Source organism: Orcinus orca, chromosome 10 (assembly GCF_937001465.1).
Source record: "Orcinus orca chromosome 10, mOrcOrc1.1, whole genome shotgun sequence".
Classification (NCBI taxonomy): Eukaryota; Metazoa; Chordata; class Mammalia; order Artiodactyla; family Delphinidae; genus Orcinus; species Orcinus orca.
In genome coordinates, this window is record NC_064568.1 from 77,568,875 (window position 1) to 77,591,761 (window position 22,887).

At 37.6% G+C, this 22,887-nt stretch overlaps 1 protein-coding gene across 3 annotated transcripts in view; it reads left to right on the plus strand.

The window, feature by feature from the left end:
• The first annotated feature begins 3,892 nt into the window (after positions 1 to 3,892).
• CD2AP (CD2 associated protein) overlaps positions 3,893 to 22,887 on the plus strand; it is a 106,156-nt gene continuing 87,161 nt past the window's right edge. Inside the window, exon 1 of one of the 3 annotated variants that reach the window (XM_033423861.2) lies at positions 3,893 to 4,294. In XM_033423861.2, the coding sequence (XP_033279752.1) occupies positions 4,291 to 4,294 (4 nt within the window). In that variant the 5' untranslated portion in view covers positions 3,893 to 4,290. The remainder of the gene's footprint in view (positions 4,295 to 22,887) is intronic. The other 2 variants (XM_033423864.2, XM_033423863.2) reach the window with 2 other exon arrangements.

A 22,887-nucleotide genomic window follows, 5' to 3' on the forward strand; every position in this document is an offset into this window, starting at 1 on the left:
GAGAGACCATATGTTTGAGCACATGCCCCAAATTGCTAACAGAGTAGCAGGAGTTTGTTAGAAGCTGATGGGTCCAGTTTGAGCAGGGACATTTTCTAGCTTCACTAACCTCACAGTATAGGCATTGTGTTTGAGAGTATTATTTCCTTCAATTATTTTCTAAAGAATGATTTTTAAAAATTCAGGTTATACATTGATGTAATTTGTGCTTAAGTACACAGTAAACTAGCCAAGGCAAAACAAAATAACAATAAGAATGCTGGCTAGGAAATCTAGCTCTGTGGAACTGAGAATAAAGAAAAGAATTAGTTGCCTCTAAGATTTGAGCTAAATCGGTGTTTTAAAAATAACACAATCAAGTTAATATTTAATTTTCTTTAGAATAATCTTCCTGGTTAGAATAGCTTTCACCAGAAGGAAAGAAGGTAGATGGTTTTTTCAATATAGATATCTTCTGATAAATTCCTAAGAAAACATTAGGAAGACATGATGGCAGTCTAGAATGAATTAGATTGGTGGAAATTATGTCATTCTCACAGAAATTGTAATATTCTCTTTCATACCAGATCAATATTCAGCAGAAAAAAAAAGAAAGTGAGTCATTAGAATGGTATTAGTTCAGGACTTCCCTGGTGGTCCAGTGGTTAGGACTCAGCAGTCTCACTGCCAAGGGCCTGGGTTCGATCCCTGGTCAGGGAACAAAGATCCCACAAGCTGCATGGCATGGCCAAAAAAAAAAGAAAAGAAAAAAAGAATGGTATTAGTTCATTTGTCTTAGAATACAAAGAAGGGTGAGGATAGATGGATAAATAAATCCTAATTCATTATAAGATAAAGGAAATAAAGACTAAAAGAAAAGGTAATTTGTTTTTAGCTGAAAGGAATTTGAGGTTAAATCTAAATATATGATGAGATTATCATCTCACCATATTTTTTATCATCCAACTAATAGTTACTACTGAGGAAAGCAGTGTTTTGAGCTGAGCAATGTGCTAGTTACCTAAAAATGTATAAAACATAGTGCCACACTTTACAGGCCTCATTGAGGGGGTAAGACTTATAAGATGAAACGAGCTCCATGGAGTAATTAATAGCTAACATTTGCTCAGTACTCACAAATTTAGAACATAGTTTCACATACCATTTTGTAAGTTTAAAAAATACATTTCTAGATTTCATTCTTCCATTGGGATGTCCTTTGTCTTCACCTCTGAAAGACAGCATTAACTCCGGGATTGTGATTACTTCCTAGCTTTAGTTCAGTTTTCTCAACCTTCTTATTGTCCTATTCCCTGATCTTTCCAACTTCTTTTATGATCCAATATGTCAACGTCACCTCAATGGGGTATTGCCCTCTGAATTTGCAAAGTGATTTTGCTTATTTTAATTTTCAGACTTCTAAAATACATGGTTTATGGTGGAAATAATACAGATCCTGAGATTTCTAGGCTATAACTGATTGTACTGATAGATACTTTATCTTTTCAGATTATGTGACCTGACTTTTGGTTAAAATAATATGTTTACCTTATCTACTTGTGGCCTCACTTTTTTTTTTTTTTTTTTTGGTGGTACGAGGGCCTCTCACTGTTGTGGCCTCTCCCGTTGCGGAGCACAGGCTCTGGACGCGCAGGCTCAGCTGCCACGGTTCACGGGCCCAGCCGCTCCGCGGCATGTGGGATCTTCCCGGACCGGGGCACGAACCCGTGTCCCCTGCATCGGCAGGCGGACTCTCAACCATTGCGCCACCAGGGAAACCCATGGCCTCACTTCTTAATCGCTCATTTAGTCACTGAAACCTTTAACTAACTTAACTTTTCTGTTCTATATATATTCTAAATATATGCAGCTATATATATTACACATTCTGTCACATATATTCTGAAGTTATACTTTCAAAGGTAACCTTATTGTCAAATCCAGAGTTCTCTTTTCCCTCCTTCTCTTTGTTTTCCTTACCCTCTCTTCATTTCTATTCATTGGCCTTTCTTCTTAAAATATCTAGGATCCTAGAGACCAAGGTATTTAGTTCTCTTCCAATATCTTATATTTTTCTTTATCTCCTTCCATGAATCCTCTTTTGCCTCCCATCAGCCTCATTTTTTCAAAGTTTAAATTGTTTGCTTTCTTATGGGTTGCAGGAGCCACACAGGTTTCAGGGATATTCCGTTTGCATTTCCGCTTTCACTCCTTACTTCTAGGACTCCTCCAGGTTGAAATTATTGCCTTCCTCCACGCTTTAGTTCAATTTATACCTTCCCCCTGAAGCTTGCCTTGCCCATAGTAATTTTCCTTTAAATTTTCAGGAATTTGACTCTCTCTGCCTCATACTGTTAATAAATTATCTGTTCATGTCTCACTTCCTGGTTAGAATTCAAAATCTTTGAGGGTAAGGGCTGGACTTCAGCTTTTTTGGTTTGTTTATTTGTTTGCTTAGAAGGGGACAATTAACATAATAATAAATATTTGTTGACTGAAAAAAGTCACAATATGTTTCATGGTTTCAGTACAACACAGCCAATATGTGCATCTTTTTGGGTGTGCATATTAAATATTTTTCTTTTATCCTTTTTGGTCTCTGATTGTAATGGACAATTCTTGTTAAAAAGGTACCCTATGTAATCTTTTTAGAAATAAAAGATTAAAGGATGGCAAATGCAGGCCTATAGGAGATAGTGGAAATGGATATTTACAAAGTTGCTACTATGTGCCAGACACTGTGCTTTGCACTATAAAGATTTCTTTCGACAGACTCAAGAAACTGAAATCCAGCAAGGTTAATTTATCCAAAGTCCCACAAAAAATAAATGGCTGTGCTGAGTTTCAGAAACCCGGGTTTGCCTGGGTGCTTGTGAGAATTAAATGACAAAATTGCTTTTAAAAGCACCAACAAATGTTGCTCTCACACGCATCTGTCCGGGAACTGGGTTTGCTTCAACAGTAGAGGAAAAAAGTTGGCTGAACTTTTTTTTTCTTTTTGAGCTGTTTGGCATGTGGGTTATTAGTTCCCCTACCGGGGATGGAACCCATGGCCCCTGCAATGGAAGCACAGAGTCTTAACCACTGGACCGCCAGGGAAGTCCCTGGCTGAATTAATTATATATATTTCTAAGTCTAAGAAAGTGTCATGTCTGATTACAATAATCTTATGCTCTTTTTCATATTCAGGCTAGAAAAAAATGCCAGGCAATCCCTCAAATCATGACTATCCCGACCTGCTCCCCCCTCCCCATCAGGTAACAATTTAAACTATACTTTCGAAGGAGAAAAGGGATTTAGAAAGTGGTCTTCAGCGGAGAGACTAAAGAAACCCAATAATTTAATCCTGTAAAATAGAATTTACTCTGTGCCTAGGATTTTTTTCCGACTAAGAAATGCTTCTGATTCATGCGGAACTTTGCAAGGTAAACCGCGGGTTCTGATTGCAGCTGGACCTCTAAAGTTCGAAAGCAAACGGTTTTTCTCTCTATTTCTGTCCTCTTGCATCTCTCTCTCGCGGCCTCTTTTCTTTTAGGTTCCCCGAAGCCTGCTGCAGCAACACTGCAAAGTGGGGCAACCCAGGCTCATTTGCCTATCAGCAAAAACTCTTTGTATCCATCTGAAGCGACAAACCACACAACAAGCCTGTCCCAGCAGCTTCGAACTTCAGGGCGGAGGACTTGTCGCAGCTGTGCCGCACGGCTCCCCCTTCCGCTCCGCGCACCTGGACGCGGGCGGCGAGCGACCCCCTGGCCATGACGTCACCGCACCTGGCAGCCGCCGGGGGCAGGCGGTGAGCCGGAACGCGGCGGGGGCGGGGCAGGGAGGACCGGGGATTCTCGCGAGATTTTCCTCCTCCCGGCCCAGCTCCCGGCACCTTCCCGGCCTCTGTCCCGGTCTCCACCTCAGTCTCTGGCGTCGCGTTAGAGGACTGCAGGCGCCGAGGGAGCGGCGGGGGGCGGGCTCCGGGGCTGGGCTGGCGCTCCGGGTTGGAGCCGGCGGCCACGACGAACCGGCAGGTCCCACCCCGTGGCGGGAGCGACCGGGGGTGGGGAAGCCGCCGGCTGGGCGGGCGGGGGAGGGTGCTCCAGCCGCCGCGAGTGAGGAGCGGCCGCCGCCTGTTCCTCACGGGTGGCGTGGACGGGACTGGCCAGGCAACGCCGCGGGCGGATGGAGGCGCCTTCTTGCCCCGCCTGAGCTCAGCCGGGCTAGAGCCGAGCGGAGGGCCCGCCTCCTGCCGCCGGAGCGGCCGCGCGAGCAGCCGGAGGAGGAGCGGCGGGCGCCGGGCTGCTCCCCGCGGGAGCCCCCAGCATGGGTAAGGGACTCGAGGACGCTCCCGATTCGGGGAGACGGTTCCCCTTCTCGATCTCGGCGGGGAGGGGGCGGGGGTCGGTCCCTGCGCGGCCACACGGCTCGCTCCCCGCCGCCCCTCCTCGCCCTGCCTTCCACCTTGCTCTTCTGGCGGAGAAGTGCACCATCTCGTACTTTCCTCTCTGCCACTTTACCTGGTCCCGGGAAAGGTGAGGGGATGGGGGGGGCGCCCGATCACCTCGCCCCGCGCCTAGCTCCGCTCAGCCTCGAACCTTCCTTCTTCCCTAGCCCCTTCTTTCCTCCCCGATCCTGGTGGGATGGGGGAGGGTGATCGAAAAACTTGACAAACTAGCACTTTCAACTTCTTTATCTTCTGTGAACCTTTGTATAGATTGGCCTTTTAAAGCATTTTGTAATTTGTTCGTTAGAAAAGGCAAAATTTTTTTTCCCTTTTAAAACTTCCAAGGGGTGCCTCAAGGGCAGGGAAGCTTGAGTATTTACTCCGTTTCTACCTGGGCAAGTGTGTTGGCACTTAAATATTAAATGTCTTCCTGAGAACTGGATTGGCGTTTGGTAGGATTTCTGCGTTGAATCCTTTGAGAAGCAGTTTCCTGTTTGGAGTTAGACTTCCTCGCTAGAAGGGGAGAAAAGTACAAGGCCTTATATGTTATTTACTATGTGCTTTAAAGTTTTTGTTTGGAGCTACAGAAAGAATGTGTCGCAGCCTGGTTTGAAAGGGAGTTTTGTTGAGTAGTGTAACAATGTTTTTGATAACAAAGTTCGGTGTGGGCTAGGCACTATCTCCCTGAATCCTTTAAAAATGAAAAGCAGTTTAAAAGAGAACTTATTTTTTTTTTAAATCAAATGTGTGCCACCGTAAGGCATATGCATGCTCTGTAAGAGTAATCCCAGTGTTGGTTTTGTAGAGCAATCAGAAGGACGCTATCACTTCTTGCAGTTGAGGAAAGAGTTGGTACTGCTTCATCTCAACAAACTATTAACTGAAATTAATAATTCATGAAACTAACAAATGATTTAGGAGCAGGACAAATACAGAGTACTGCTGATGTGGCACCTACTGCCCACACACTGTTTTGTGGGAAATGCCTTAAGGATAGCACGTTTATAGACAGTCGCCTAGCTCTTCTTTGTTTTCTTAGACTTTCTACTTCTGTGCTCTCCTGTCTCCCTTTTGCTCTCAGGTAACTTTTGTACACATAGTGCTCTTAAACTAGAAACAGTGAAACCTTTGCTACTTGGAACTTTCCAAGGAATTTCTTTCTAATTTATTAGTTGAGCTCACTGGGTAATTGAGGGTTTATCCTCTAAGCTTCAAATTATAAAACGACTTTGAGTGAAAATCATACTAAAATTAAATATGGTATTCTTTTCTGTTTTAAGTAGGATGCAGAATATAATTAAATCTTTTGATGACCTAGGGTCATCATTTGTGACCATCAGTTACTGTGGGCCGTGAGGATCTGTTGGATTGTATATAGGACTGTAGATCAGATTTCTTTGCATTTTGAAGTTATTAAGTAAGCATTTTTCTGCTTCCCTATTGGATGTGCTTGTCACTGTGATCGGTGTCCCCCTTCACCTTCCCACTGGTAATTTTTCTACGCCATTTTTTCCTCCAGAAATCAAATTTGTAATTCTGCATAAGGGTAAAAATGAGTTGACCCTTATTTAGTTGTGAGATCTTCTTTTGAGAAAAGTGAGTATCAATACTTGGACATTGGAGTATTTATTTTGATTGTTCGGAGGCCTTTTCTCAGTGACTTTGCCGTGTTCTGGTTAGGTGAGTTGCCAGATTATCTTGGTCAAGTGTGATGTTTGTACACTCTCAACATGACTACCCAGAATGTGTTTTAAAGGTTGATTACTTGGGTGCAGTTAATTTTTGAAAGGTATTTGTCAGATATTGTCATATGAATGTGTACTTTAAATTTATTGGTCATGTATTCATAATAAAATTATCAAAATCATTTAAAGGGAGTGTTTTCTTTAATATTAATCTAACATACTTGGGTTTGCTGTCAGAAGTCTTTATTTCTTATGACTTAAGACGATAGCTTAAAATATTTACATGGTATTTTATCTGGTTCATCACGAAATGAAAAATCTTTAATTTCTTCCTTTCAAAATAACTTGGATACCTATTAAGTGATGGTTCTTAACATTTAGGTGGTACAGCTAGAGAGTTAGAGCGTGCTTGGGCTCTGAACTGGGACAGTTTAAGGTCAAATCCTGGCTCTTCTACCTACTAGCTGTTGTGACTGAGCTTCAGTTTCTTAATCTATAAATGGGATAAAACTATCAACCTTATAGGTTGTTAGGAGGATTGAATGAGTTAATACTTGTAAAGTGCTTAGAACAGCCAATGTTGGTCGCTATTATTTTCATTTTCAAATAAATTTCCCTAAATCTTGCATCAACTTGAAAAAACAATTCTCAATGTTTGACGTTTGTTAGAAGCATGATATTGTCTTTGAGGGACCAGTGGGATGAGATGATTTTGTATCAATGCAGAAACGGGAAGATAACTTCCGAAGTTTGATATACTGTGAGAAAGTTCATTATTGGTAGTAAGTTTAGGAAAAACTAAGTGGGATGAGTGTTAGTAGAGACTTATTTGAATGTTGTCTTAAACTAAAGCACTGTTTTTAGTTTCTGCATTTATTAAATGTGGAAGAATGCTTATCATAAGGAAATTTGAGGCCTTCCGTGTGGAAGAACTGGGGAGAGCTTGAAAAAGATGGTAAGACAATACTTATATTTCTTATTCCAAAAGTACAGATCTACATTTTGGAGTGGAATAAGACAGAAAGCAAATGGCACGAAGTGTTACTATATATAACTTTTTATTTCTGAAAAAGTAAGCAGATTTTAAGGATTGGATTTCTCTTAATTTTAGATAAGGTTATGAACTTTTTAGTTTAAATTATTTTTTACCACCTCACATATAATAAGTCAACATGTTTAAATTATGAGGCAGTTAATGGGCAGAAATATATACTTGGTTTAGAGATAATATGTGTACTTCTGTAATACAGTGATTTATTTCTTTTCTTTGATTCACTCTTTGGATAAAATCTTGATTCATAAAAATAAGTAGTGGCAACTGGAAATTGCCTCCTGGCAGCTCACCTTTCAATTTCAGGATTTACTTCAATTAAACTAATCCTGAGCATGAAAGAGGAATATTAGGAAATTTTTGTTTCAAAGTTGGATTGGACTTTCCTGGTGGTGCAGTGATTAAGAATCCTTCTGCCAATGCAGGGGACACGGGTTTGAGCCCTGGTCCAGGAAGATCCCATATGCCGCGGAACAACTAAGCCCGTGCGCCACAACTACCGAGCCTGCGTGCCATGACTTCCGAAGCCCACGAGCCTAGAGTCCATGTCTTTGCAACAAGAGAAGACACCGCAATGAGAAGCCCCCGCTTGCTGCAACTAGAGAAAGTCCATGCGCAGCAACGAAGACCCAATGCCGCCAAAAAATTAATTAATTAATTTAAAAAAGAAACAAAGTTGGATCACTAGCAAATCTAATAATCAGTTGTGTTCCTTAATTAGTAAGTACTCGTGATCAGATTTTTCCAAGGGTTCAAGTTTTGAATAGTTATAATTCCGTAAAATCACATTTAGGGTGAAAATTCACATTCATAATATTTTATATTTTCCTATAGAAATTAGCCTGAAGTTTGCCATATATCTCTCGTAAATGAGGGGTTAGCAAAGTAAAATGATGTCTTATTCACTTAATAAGATGATCTAAATTTTAAGGCATTTAAGATAAGAGTTAAGAAAAGCATGAAGTGCCTTCAGTTCATTCCATATTGCCAATTGAAAATACCTTCAAATTTTTATTTATAAGTAATCCAGTCTGTGATTTTTTTTTCCCTCCTCTCCTGTGTCATGGAATATTTTCCTCCATTAAGTGTATTTTAAGTGTGATATCATTTTCTAATGTATTTAAAAAGTGGTGTCATGTCAAGAGGTTGAAGATAGGCAAAGAAAGGTGTAATGATTCTTGATTTGTGTGAGAACAGGACAGCTGCAGAAGCAGTTCCTAGGTAAACTGGTGTAAGTTGTGAAAGATCTGAAAGTTTTCAGAGTTTCTGTTCAGAAAAGAAAGAGGGAATAAAACCTAATATGATGTGATTGAAATTTAGGTAAATTGGTAATCATCATGATGGATCTGTGACTTGGTAGAATTTGATATCCAACTACTAGGTAGCTTTACCTCAAGCAGGATTAGCTCTTTCTAGATGGAGAGGCCAGAACACTGGCCTGGAAATCTGGATGGAGGTACTATAGTTAGCCTCTCAGCATGAGGGATAAGAGTAGCAAAAGACAGTGTGCAGACAGGTGGAGTTGGCCAGGTTGGTGTGGGAGTGGGATGGTGGTGCGTAGCAGGTACTAGGTAGAGGTTCAGGCTGGCATCTTGGAAAAGGGAGGAAATGAGTTTTAGCAGTAGGCCTTGAAGACCTCGGAACCGGGAAGCAGAACCAGACAGGGTCCAGATTTCTTATGAGAGATACAAGGTAGCTGTTTGTTCCCAGGAACAAAAGTGAGCTTGGTTATTGGAATTGTTTAGGATGTGGCAAGCAGTAATGTTGACAAGATACTGAGCTCCTAAGCTGTAGAGCTTATATATTTTCTGCTTGGCACTGCATTGGTAGCTGGATCTATATGTGTGTTACAAGTGGCCCTGGGTAACTGGGGTGAAAGGAGATTCTCTGTCTCAATGCTTGAGGATATTTCTTGCTCACAGTCTAGCGCTCCCTCTGTTTATTTGGTCTCAGGGATTTGATACATCTGCTCTTTGCAGCTATTTATTTTTCACCTGTTCTTCTCCTTTCACACCCAAGGCAAAGCAGATTACAAAGTTTCAGTATATCCTTCCGTTTCAGAAACAAGTGCACAATCCTTAACAGTGTTAAATAGTCGTAACTGCCAATATAATAATAAATGGGCAAGTAAGGCATAAGAAACTTGAAAGTACTACTGATTTTTGATCCCTGAACAATTTCACTGAAGTTGTGTTAGGCTAGTTATTAGAGAGAACTTTCTTGTTTTTTTGTTCGTTTGTTTTTTGTATAGTATACCTGCCCTTTTCAGTCCTCCCGCATACTCCCCCCACACCATACTACCCACAGCTTTCTTTTATATTTATGTTAGATAGATGTTCTGTTAGATAGATGTTCAGACTAGTTCACAGGGTCATTTATTGCTACTATTAAGCAGATAGAATTCCCTTCATAATCTTTACTAGGGCTTTTCAGACCCAAGATTGTGCTTCTCTCCCTCCCTCCCTCCCTCCCTCCCTCCCTCCCTCGGGTCTTCGTTGCTGCGTGCTTTGTTGTGGTGCGCAGGCTTCTCATTGCGGTGGCTTCTCTTGTTTCCGAGCACAGGCTCTACAGCACGCGGGCTTCAGTAGCTGTGGTGCACGGGTGCACGGGCTTAGTTGCTCTGCGGCATGTGGGATCTTCCCGGACCAGGGCTCGAACCCGTGTCCCCTGCATTGGCAGCTGGATTCTTAACCACTGTGCCACCAGGGAAGTCCCTGTGCTGTACTTTCAATTTTCAGTTCTAACCTTGGTTTTAGCACCAAGTGAGTTAGGTATTTTCTTTCTGGGCTCCTAAATGTTTCCTCCTTTGGGCTAAATTTAACTTTACCTCTTTTTTGTTTTTTGGTTTTTGTTTGATAGTTTCTGAAGACCTCAGTTGCCTGAATGTTCTATCCTCATACTTACTCTTTTCTTTCAGCTGAAAGTGTATTTATTGGTTGTTTGTACTTAAAGGAGCTTTTATTCTAATAAGAAACTCTGCTTTTTAAAAATTCATTATTCTAAATTGATATCTAGCCTGAAATGTTGATCTAGTGTCAGATATGGCCATGTTATGGACTCTTTTTTTCCTAGAACCTCTTTATACCACATCATTACTTTCCAGTGCCTCCAGTAGACTTGCATTTTGTTTTTTAGACTTGCATTTTTAATCTTTAAAATTTTGTATACTTTATTCAACTTTCCATCATGATCACATACTGTTTCTCTACTAATTTGCAAACCAGAGATGACTAACATGGGATCCTGAATTCCCGTATCTATTTTAGTGCCACATAGCTCAGGTTCTTTTTAATTTTATTTATTTATGGCTGCGTTTGGGTCTTCGTTACTGTGTGCGGGCTTTCTCTAGTTATGGCGAGCAGGGGCTACTCGTTGTTGCCGTGCACGGGCTTCTCATTGCGGTGGCTTCTCTTGTCACAGAGCACAGGCTCTAGGAGCGCGGGCTTCAGTAGTTGTGGCACGTGGGCTCAGTAGTTGTGGTGCACGGGCTTAGTTGCTCTGCGGCATGTGGGATCTTCCTGGACCAGGGCTCAAACCCGTATTCCTTGCATTGGCAGGTGTATTCTTAACCACTGTGCCACCAGGGAAGTCCCTCAGGTTGTTTTTAATGATTCAGTGTCCAGGTAATTCTCAGAGGGTGACTGTGTGGCATCTAATCACTAGGAGTTTCTAGGAGAAAAATACTTCAAGTATGGTAACAATAACAGTTACCACCAACGTTAAGAGAAAGGTTCTATCACTAGGTCACATTGTCAAGGAAAGGAGCTTCGGATGAGAGATTAATCAAGAAGTATTTGCCTTAATGTGAGGAATGTGATTAATGCCATGCTAGGTGCTAGGAGAATTAGGACAAATATAAGTTTTGGTGCCTCAGATAGTTTACAACAGTGTTGCAGGTTGGGCATATTATTAGAATCATCTGGATTTTTAAAAATTTCACACAGGAGATTCTGGTGTAAATGCTCCCATGTCTCCTTACCTACAGTTGTTGATGAGTGTCATCAGAGTGTTGGGATGGCTAAGAGTGTTGTGATAGGAATAAGAATTAACGTGGTAGGAATAAAACTTAACATGTGAATCATCAGAAATCCAAATGAGAAACGGGAACATAGTACATTAAGAAAATATATTCCAGTGTCAGAAATGTTAAAATGTAATAAGAGAAGTATAAGGAAGATCAGGATATAGATTCCTGCATTGGAAGGCAAATAGGATTTGTTCATCTCTAAGTCTGACCAGTGACATAGTGAGTACTTGGCAGTAGCCAAGATATTTTTTTCTCTACTCCTGGTACTGTCTTTAGAGTGAAGCACACCTTCATTTGAACTGGTATCTTCAAGATCCTTTTACCTGAAATATTCAAAGTGTCCTAACCTTCTTAGTGTCTATCAGTGCCCCAGTACTGAGGAGGCCAGAACTTTACCTAACACCTAGACTGACCTTATTAACTATAAGAGTGCCATTCCTAGAGTATTTGTATTTATCATGATTATCGTAATAATCAAGTGCCAAATTGTTTTGGATTATAAGTACAGAAGTTCATATATTTGTAAAATTGAGACCATACAGTCTTGGCTAAAGTAGCATGTAATGTTTTTCAGAAACATATTTAAAGTTGGTCTTTCAAATGTATATTCTTCTGCATGTTTTTTTTTTCTAATTCTTTGTTACACTTTTAATTAGTTAGAAATGTGTTTTACTATCAAAGTTTTTTATTAGACTTTAATTAAAACTCCTACTCTGCTGCAGCAGAATGTACCCTGATGAATATTTTGCCTTGCTCTTTTGGGGTGTGTGTATGTGTGTGCATATGTGCATGTGTGCAAGCTATTTAAGATGAAGACTGTATTTACTTACTTACCAATTAGAACATTCTTGTCAAACACATTTTATGAAGCAGTTAAAAAATTACCTTAGTACAGCAGAAACTAACACAACTTTGTAAATCAACTATACTCCAATAAAAAATTTTAAAATTACCTTAAATGATGACAGTAAATCTGTTGAGAGTTCAGAATTTTCAGAATGAATGTCAAATGGAAACCTAAAGGCTATACTTTAAATTTCAAGATAACCTCTTTCCCACAAAAATTTCCTAAATTTCTTGTATTCTTTATATTCTATACAACCCAACTGAACTTATGATTAAATCTCACAGTTTAAAGCCTAAATAAAAATTCCTTTGTTATTCTTTTTTTTCATATGTAATAACCTTACTTGCCCTGAGCTTATGGATGCCAGAGACCCCATCACTTATTTTATTCTAAAAAATTTAACACTTAGTAACTAGCAGAAAATTGGGAGCTTGCTGTGTGTCCACTAAGTCTGTGATTCAATAATATTTTAATTTGGAGTAATTGGGGTGGATGAGGTCTGTCTATCTTTTTACAGGTACGGTTGACCATTGGATAACACAGGTTTGAACTTCGCAGGTCCACCTATATGTGGATTTTTTTCAGTAGTAAATACCATAGTACTATAGGATCTGTGGTTGGTTGAATTTGTGACTGCAGAACCGCCCGTCCGAAGGGCCGACTGTAAATTATATTTGAATTTTCAACTGTGAGGAGGGTTGGCGCCTCTAACCCCCACCTTGTTCAAGGGTCAACTGTGAACTCTTTAACCCTTTCTGTATGACTCATTGAGACTCTTAAGTCCCTTTAGTAGAGAATCAGTAATCTGGGATATTAAACATCTTGTCAGGGGGATCTGCCGATTGCCTACTCCATGGATGTTACATTGATGTTACATACTTCTAATAAATAAAGGGGAAATTACTTATTTTGCATATGAGACAGTTCTGTATGATTCTCCAATTTATCCTGTTAAATAAATTTAGGCATAAAGGCTTAATTTGCTCCAGAAAGTTTGTTTAAAATAACTTGAACAATGTTGTTGAACTGTAAAATTATATAATATTAAATGGGTATCATGAAGCAAGTATACATATGGTCTTTGAGGCATACTAAATTGATAAATTACATGTATAATTAAAATTTTTCTATAGCCATGTTAAAAATACAGCAAAGGTGAAATTAATTTGAATATTATGGGTATGTTGTTTTAAAGAAAATACATTATTTCAACATGTTCACTATAAAAACTTATTAATTAGTATATATTATTTTCTGTTTTTGGAATCTGGTGTGTATTTTACATATATAAAAAACATCTTAGTTTGGACTAGCCGTAATTCACATGCTCTGTAGTCACCTGTGGCTGGTGGTTACCAGCTGGGAAATGCAATTTTAGAATGTAAATCTTAAGGGTTTTTGTGAATCTCACGAGAGTATATATTAAAATATTTTTAAAGTATTGTGCAGTTAAAATTGTTATGTAAGGAATTGAACTATTTTAGGGTTTGTTAATGGTAAATAAACCATTTTTGGCCTTATCTGATTAGTTTTGTATTAGATATTTAATTATTTATCTTGGATAAATAATTTATTGTAATTAAATAACAAGTATATTTTCTCATGGAAAAAAATGCTCAGTTTAATAGATTGCATGTAATAAGCTTGAAGTTTAGTTCTTCTTCTAAATTGATTTTTTGGCAGTCGGCCTGTTGGTATATTGGAGAATTTGAAGCTTTTGAATGACATTTGGTTTGACATTTGAATGACTTGAGTGTATAATTTGGCCTTAGTAATAAGAGAGCTGTTCTTTCAGTTTATAATGCTCAACTTCAGAGATAAGTAAGATTTAAGTGTGACATTTCACAGACATGAATGCTGTTGGTAAGAGCTCAAAAGAAAAACACAGACATAATTATTGGGGAATAAGTTCTCAGAAATGACACGGGAAAAATATTTCAGAAGGCTGTCAGTTTTAAACATGTAAAATTTGGCATGGACCTATGTGATGGCATTGTTCTGGGTAAAGTGTCTATATCTTTTGTTGGATTTTCAGTGAGGTCTGTGATCAGAAAAAAGTTCTGAAGGACTGTTAAATAGCTATTATGTGATTTTTTTACCCCCTTACATTCTAACATTTCTAGTTTTTTAATCATATTCCACACTAATTGTTTTTTCCATAATAATAATAATAAGTATAATTCTATCTTGTCAGTAAATACTTTGGTTTAAATTTGACAATGTTTCTTGAGATGTCTGTATCTATCAGCACAGACAGAAGCACTCGATAAGAAGGTGAGCAAGATCCTCACACTCCTGTTGCTTAATCGTTAGTGGGGAGATTGTAGTATATTATGACAAGTGTTAACATTTAGTGAATATTTATTAGGTACTTCTGTTTAAGGCACAGTTTTAGGCACTTTATAAGCATCATCTCATTTAATTCTCACAACAAATCTATATACATTTTTGTGTACTGTTATTTTTCTCATTTTACAGATTAGGAAGCAAGCACAGAAGTAGAAAGTAATAAATACTGAATCCAGGTACTCTTAATCACTATAAAATGTAGAACGAATTCCTAACTGTTCCTCTGAGAGATGTCCTTTGGGTTATGGAAAATAGGTATTTCTGATCCTCCTTATCCTGCCCTGCTGTTTTTTTGGGTGTATCCAGGTCCTAGAACAAGTGCCTTTTAGTAGCAGCCACTCCAATATTTGCTGAATGAATTTTTTTTCTTTTTTTTGGCTGTATTGGGTCTTTGTTGCTGCGCGTGGGCTTTCTCTAGTTGCGGCGAGCGGGGGCTACTCTTCATTGCGGTGGGCGGGCTTCTCATTGCAGTGGCTTCTCTTGCTGCAGAGCCTGGGCGCCAGGCGCGTGGGCTTCCGTAGTTGCAGCACGTGGGCTCAGTAGTTGTGGCTCGCAGGCTTCAGAGTGCAGGCTCAGTAGTTGTGGCACAGGGGCTTAGTTGCTCCGCGGCATGTGGGATCTTCCCGGACCAGGGCTTGAACCTGTGTCCCCTGCATTGGCAGACGGATTCTTAACCACTGCACCACCAGGGAAGTCCTGAATGAATGTTGAGTATGATTATACTTGTGCCTAAATAAGAGGTTGTTTTTTGAATATTTATTTATTTATTTGGGTGCACCAGGTCTTAGTTGTAGCATGCAGGATCTAGTTCCTTGACCAGGGATCGAACCCCTGCCCCCTGTATTGGGAGTGCAGAGTCTTAACCACTGGACCACCAGGGAAGTCCCCAAATAAGAGTTTAAAATTTTAGACAATGTAATATCTTTCATTTCAATGCTCCAAATAGCTGTTGAGTACATACTGTATGTCAGGCATTGTGATGGGATTTGGGAATACAAAGATGAGTGAAACATAGTCCCCTGCTCTCAGTCCTGGCCAGATGGTGTTTGGGGATCATTTGCATTTAGCACTTCTTTGATTCTAAGAATTTAAATTATTGTTTTTTGTATGCATGCATTTATTTTTGGTGAATGCTTAGAAACATAAGATGCTTAGAGATTTTGGTGGATGCTTAGAGAAATTCAAATAATTACTTCATATTTTTTCTTGATTCTGATTATTCTTATAGGTTCTTACAGTTGTCTGTATAACTTCATTATGTTTTTAAAGTCTGCTTAGAAAGTGAGTAAAATTGTCTTTTATAGCAACTTCCCACTTTTTGGTAAGCTTAATATTCCTTTTTAGCTGATATTTTGTTAATTATTATCATTTAGGAAATGCTTCCAATGCTAGACATTTTATTGAACATTTAATCCCACAAGAGCATTCTGGGGTAAAATATCACTGTTCCCATTCTTCAGATTCAGAAATTAAAGTTAAAGAGATTGTTACTCACCCAAGGTCAGACAGGATATGGAGAAGGCAGAATCAAACTTGCATTGATCAAAGCATTTCCTCTTAATTATTTTTTAAAACGTTTTGGGAAAGGAGAAAAATGTTGAGCTAGACAGAGCAAGTAACATAAATTGAAATAATTATGTCAGTGTGGTTTAAAAATGAACCTTAAATATTTATTACCTGAAAATTGTGAGTTGGTGTTATACATTGTTCATGTATTTGGGTAACTATTTTCTCTTAAAAGACAACAAATTTTAACTGTGTGTTACACATTGGTCTTTTACTCATTTATCTAGTAGGGTATCAGAGGATTCTTTCTTTCTTTTTTTTTTTTTTTTTTTTTTTTTTTGGTGAGTTCTATAAAAACTTCATGACAAATATTCATTGGTATTTAAAAAAATCTGGCTTGAAATGTGCTTAAAACTAATTTCTAGTGTTTTTTCAGGGTTAATAGTGGATTAAAAATCTGAGGAATATTTAATAGAGTTTTCCAACTTATTTGCTTTTTAGATAGATTTTGTATGTTCGTTGTTTTTAGGATTTATTATTTTGGGAGGAGACATTAATCACATGTATATGGTAATTTCTTTGGGGCTAATTCTTAATCAGTTTTTGTGAGATTAAATCCTTTTTCATTTTTGAACTTTGCTTAAGGTATTTTTGTGGATATCTGTCACCTATTGATCTGATTTAGTAATGTTTAAAGGAATGTAATACTGTGTAAAAACTTCCTCATAGCACATTTGCTTTTCTTCTTTTTGAATATGTGGTAAGAGTATATGGTACTTTGCAAACTTTCACACTCTATTTGAAACACAGAAAGGAGGGGTGGGTTTTCTATTTGATATCTTAAGAATGACTGGATTTACTTATCTCTGCTGAAAAACATAAGAAATGTTATGCTTATCAGTTCTGTGTTTAACAAGCTTGAGGAAGTAAATGACAGAAATTCTAATATTATACATATAGCTAAAAGAACTTTAGGGATGATACTGTGCTTGTAATTAGTGTTTTGACTAATAGCTCTGGGTAACTGTAGGGGACCTAAATAATGAAATGTCATTGCTTAATGACATTAAGCAATGCTCATCAGTTTTTCATTTCTCCATTTATGGTAAAGATAGTCCTGGAAATAAATTTCTGGTAAAAATTTTTGGTTTATGGTAAAAGAATATTTAATCCTGAAAATAAAAATATTTTAAAAAAACCTTTTTTTAAATAGGAAATAAGAGGTGGAAGCATTAAATTGTTTTTTATTATATAACTACTTCTTTGGCAATAAAGCTTATATTGGAGTATATTTTTGTTAATTTTTGTATAACTTTCTATATTTTGACCTTTGCTATAATGAACACCGGTTAATTCTCAGTGGTCTAATGTAACCAGTGCTATAATAGAAATAAGGTGAATTTGACACACCCAGTTAGATGCCATTGTGCTATTTATTTGTATTGTATTGACCCAAACCAAAGTAAACATTCCCTAGTGACTGCTCATACAACTTAAACCTATTTGGAATTTGTGTAAATTGTTTACATTATTTTTTCATTAGGTGATATTTCATTATCCAAAAAATATGTGTTTATGAAGGCAGAACAGTCAAAACTTTTATAGTATTGCCATTAATATTTTTGTGCATAATCTTTTTTAAAAGTTCTGAATTTTAAGATTTTTAAGCCTGGTTTTCAGACATTTTTATTTTTAAAAAGATCACTATTTTTAAATTAAGTGTTTAACCGTAATTCAAAAAGAGTCACGTACCACAATGTTCGTTGTAGCACTGTTTACAATAGCCAGCACATGGAAGCAACCTAAGTGTCCATCGACAGATGAATGGATAAAGAAGATGTGACACATACATACAATGGAATATTCTCAGCCATAAAAAGAAATGAAATTGAGTTATTTGTAGTGAGGTGGATGGACCTAGAGTCTGTCATACAGAATGAAGTAAGTCAGAAAGAGAAAAACAAATACCATATGCTAACACATATATATGGAATTAAAAAAAAAAAAGGTTCTGATGAACCTAGGGGCAAGACAGGAATAAAGATGCAGACATAGAGAATGGACTTGAGGACACGGGGAGGGGGAAGGGTAAGCTGGGACAAAGTGAGAGAGTAGCATTGACATATACACACTACCAAATGTAAAATAGACAGCTAGTGGGAAGCAGCTGCATAGCACAGGGAGATCAGCTCCATGCTTTGTGACCACTTACAGGGGTGGGATAGGGAGGATGGGAGGGAGATGCAAGAGGGAGGGTATATGGGGATATATGTATACGTATAGCTGATTCACTTTGTTATAAAGCAGAAACTAACCCACCATTGTAAAGCAATTATATTCCAATAAAGATGTTGAAAAAAAATTGTGTTTAAAAAAAATACTCCACGGGCACTACCCCCCATCCCTTCCAGCAGCCAATTTGTTAAGTAAAAATGTTTTTTGTTTTGTTTCGTTTTGTTTTAAAGTGAGGGTTAAGTTCTTAGAGTGGCTTAGTGTACTTTTTAAATACTTCACTTTCTTTTACTTGTTTTTCATTCTAGGTTTTCATATTTTTCTTTTCGGTTCTAACAGATACTCTTAATTCTTTGTCTTGTTGTTTTTTGTTTTTTTTTTGTCTTTGACTTGTTTGCTACAAATATTTATTCCCAGTTTTCAACTTGTTTGCTTTGAAATTTCGTTTGCTTTAGTTTAGAAATTTCTTTTTTCTCCATAATTTTGATATTCACTTCCATTTCCTTCCCTCCCTCCTGTCCACTTCCTTCCCTTTTGTTTGAAAGTGTGTGTGTGTTTGTGTGTACTGTGTTCTTTTTTATTCAATTAGAATTTGTGGGATATGGTATGAGATGAAAATCTGTATGTAGCATGTTCCCCTTTTACACAGCTTTTCAACACTGGCAGTTTTGTGTTGACATTTTGGGCCAGAAATACTTGTTGTTGAGGGGCTGTCCTGTGTTTTCAGCGGTGCTTAGCAGCATCCCTAGCCTCTACCCAGTAGATGCCAGTAGAATTCCCTGAGTTGTAACAACCAAAAATGTCTCCAGACATTCCACAGTGTCCCCTATGGGGCAGGATTATCTTGGTTGAGAACCATTGCCCTAATATAAATTAGTTCTGAATTTACATGTTCTAAATCTAGTTATCCTGAGAGAAACTGAATTGCTATTTCAGCCTCAAAGCTTATGTTTTCTGGGGCAAAGCTTGAGGTTAAGACCTCATGCTATAGGCTTTTTACTGTGACGAGAGGGATCTGGTTCACACAGACACACACAAAGGTTAATTTTTATTGAATGCTTATTTTAGAATCTTTGGATCATGTGGTTTTTCGTATTACATCTATTTATATGATAAATTAGATTTTCCAAGATTAAACCTATCCCATGATAAACCTTGCTTAGTTGTGGTAGCTAATTAACTATGCATTTGAATTCCATTTGTTGACATTTTATTTAGAACCTTATCTATTTGAGAGTACATTTCTGGGTGCAGTCTTTGGTTTTGATAACATTCAAATTGTTTCAAATACTGATTATTTTAAAATAGTGAACCTTTGTGGGCTTGTTTTGTGTTCTATAGTAGTTTTGAAAGAATTAACCTTTAAAAGAAACTATTTTTGGTAACTTTTTTTGAGGTCATTTTTTTTAGATCACTCTCTGATTTTATTCCTGGGTTATTGATCTGTTGATTTTAAAAAATCTCTTGAGTAATTAGTTTTTCTTTAAAATAGAAATTTATCCATTTCATTGAGATTTTTAGGCTTGGAACTTTATAGCCTCTCCAAGAACCAGCCTAGTTTCATAAGTTCTCACATGCCTCTGGGCTGCTGAGTCTGACCCAACTCTGCAGCATCTCTTTTTAGAATGTTGAATTGGCAGATCTCTTTGTGTATTCTGTAATCTCTTGTGGCTCCAGTTGATTTTTCATTGCTCATCCTGATGAGGCTTCTTTGAAGTATTAAATCTTTTGAGATGCTTTGGAAATGGATTGCTGGATGAGTTAACCATGCAAGTGCTAGTGCTGTTTGAGATCACTTAGCAGAACTGATCAGTTAAATATATACAATTTCGGTCTTTGGTATTAGGATGGTTATTCATATATTGGCAAAAATAGCCCCAAATATCTAGGATGAATTTATTTTGAAGTTTACTGACTTCAGAAGGATCTGGTTTATTTAGCTCTAATAAGTGAGATGTTAGTGTTTTTTAATATAGTTTGATTATCTGAGAAAAATTAAAAATAGAATGCTACTCTAACGTATATAAAATTAGCTCTTACAACAAACTGATTTTTGATGAATAAGTTAATTTTACTGGAAAAAACATGGACTGTGTTGAAATGAAAGTTGGACTTTCGAATAAAGGTTTTGTTAAAGTGGATAAAATATATCAAAGTTAACTCAGTATAATTCTGCAAGATGAGCAAAATAAAGAGTAATTTAATTTTATTTAAGGAGGAATTCATTGTACTGAACTGATATTTACTGCTGGAACATATTTTTTGCCAAAACTTTTATTACTTACTCTAATATTTTGAGGAACATTTTGTATAATTTATGTAGTATATATTGTGTATATTGTATATATGCATATTGTATGTGAAGATATTATAAAATATACTGAAGTACTTAACAATTCTTACATCTGAATATAGACATTATAATTAAATAGATGGCTAGGGGCAGATAGCACTTTTAAATTGAGCAAATAGTCAGGAACTTGAAAAACAGTGCATTTGTAAGTCAGGATTTCTTGTTCCGTATGACTTGTTTTATGGAATCTGTGGTTTCTAAGATAATAAGGTGATATTGGAAAATTGGTGTTAACTTTTTTGTATTGAGTTTGGTTTGGTAACAATTATAGAATTCTATCAGAGAGTAGGGCGGATCGGATTTATGAACTTTTTAATGATTCCTTTATGGTTGAAACATATCCCACATGGCTCTGACTGACTCTACAACTAGGTGAAATGTTTTGGTGTATATTGTGGGACAAAACATCAGATACCCTCCTGTATCACCTTGGAATGAAACCCTCACTGAGAGAGAGTGACATTACAATAAGGAGCACTGTTTTGTATATTTGGGGTTCTGACACAGTAACATTCTGTATATACAGTCCACTATGGGATACTAACGTTAGTGACATCTTTCTGATTATAAAACTGTTCATCTTAGGAAGTTTAGAAAATACAGGGAGGATAGAGAATGACAAAAATGACCCATAAACTTCTACAGAGTGAACAGTTATTTTGATGTGTTTTAGGTCTTAAAAAATAAATACATTTTACAGATTTGGTTCATACTTCACATATACAGTTGACTTTTGAACAGTGTGGGGGTTAGGGGCGCTGACCCCCTGCAAAGTTGAAAATCTGCATATAACTTTTGACTCCCCCCAAACTTTACTAATAGCTTGCTGTTGACTGGGAGCTCTACAAATAACATAAAGTTTATTTTCACATATTTTGTATGTTATATGTACTACATACTGCATTTTTATAATAAAGTAAGCTAGGGAAAAGAAAATGTTATTAAGAAAATCATAAAGAAGAGAAAATACATTTATTAGTACTGTACTGTATTTATTGATATAAATTTGTCATTGGTTTACAAGATGAATTGTCTATCAGTAGCTAAGTCAATATTGTCTTATATGATACAAAACACTGTAGATGTTATAGGTATTACTAACACTAGACATCAAAAAATGAAAAGATAATGTGAAAAATGAATTCATATTTATAGGTATAATGATTCATACATTGATAATAAAGAAGCAGCAATATTAATGCTTTATGGTAGCCTAGTATAATTGATATGGTTGCTTCATGGTAGCCTAGCCTTTACACTAGTGAATAAATTGTTATAAAATTATGGCATACAATATTGCAGTCGTATTCACAATACAGTATGTAAATATTGTTACATTTAAAAAAAACACCTGTGATGATAGGCTAATATACAGTTTCTCCAATTATGAGAGAGATAGATGTACTGTATGATAATGTAATTCTTTGAAAGCCAAGTTATAAAACAGTAAGAAAACTAAGACATTAGCTTTATATTAATTATCACCCATGCCTATGTAAGGACTGGCTCTCTGCTTCAATACAAGTCTTGCACACGATGTTCTACATGAATACTTAGGTGATGATGATGAAACAGAAACGTCTCATACATTTCTTGCTGTACAGTTACGAGATTTTTCACATGAAGACACACACAACAGTTAAGTTTATTAACTGTAAGGCATGATGATTATTTACTGTTCATTAAGTGGAAGTGATAGTCATAAAGGTCCTTATCCTTCTTTTCACGTTGGGTAGGCTGTGAGGAGGTGGAGGAAGAGCAGTTGATCTTGCTGGCTTGGGTGGCAGAGACGGAAGAGTTGGAAGGGGATGCAGGAGAGGCAGGAACGCTTGGTATAACATTACGGAAATATATATATATTTTTTGCGGTACGCGGGCCTCTCACTGTTGTGGCCTCTGCCGTTGCGGAGCACAGGCTCCGGATGCGCAGGCTCAGCGGCCATGGCTCGCGGGCCCAGCTGCTCCGCGGCATGTGTGATCATTCCGGACTGGGGCACAAACCCGTGTCCCCTGCATCGGCAGGCAGACTCTCAACCACTGCGCCACCAGGGAAGCCCCAGAAATATAATTTTTGTGTGACTTTTTTTGCTTTTTCTAAAAATGTTTCCTTAGGTACCAATCGTTCTTCCACAGTTTGCTTTAGTTTCAGTGCCTGTATCATGGAAGGATCCATCTTGTAAAAGAAGTCAAAAGCAGTCTTGAATAATCAGAACCCTTCTGCCAGACTATCAATAAACAAATTTGTCAGTTTGTTTTCTGGCACTGCTGTTTTTATGTCGTCTTTCTCATTGTTTCGTTTGGAAGCATTCATCTCCTTCAAGTCATCTTCTGTTAAATTCCTCTGGTGTGGTGTCTGTTAGCTCTTGAATTTCTCCAAGATCCATACCTTGAAACCCTTCACCCTCCACCTTTTCTTGCCAGATCTA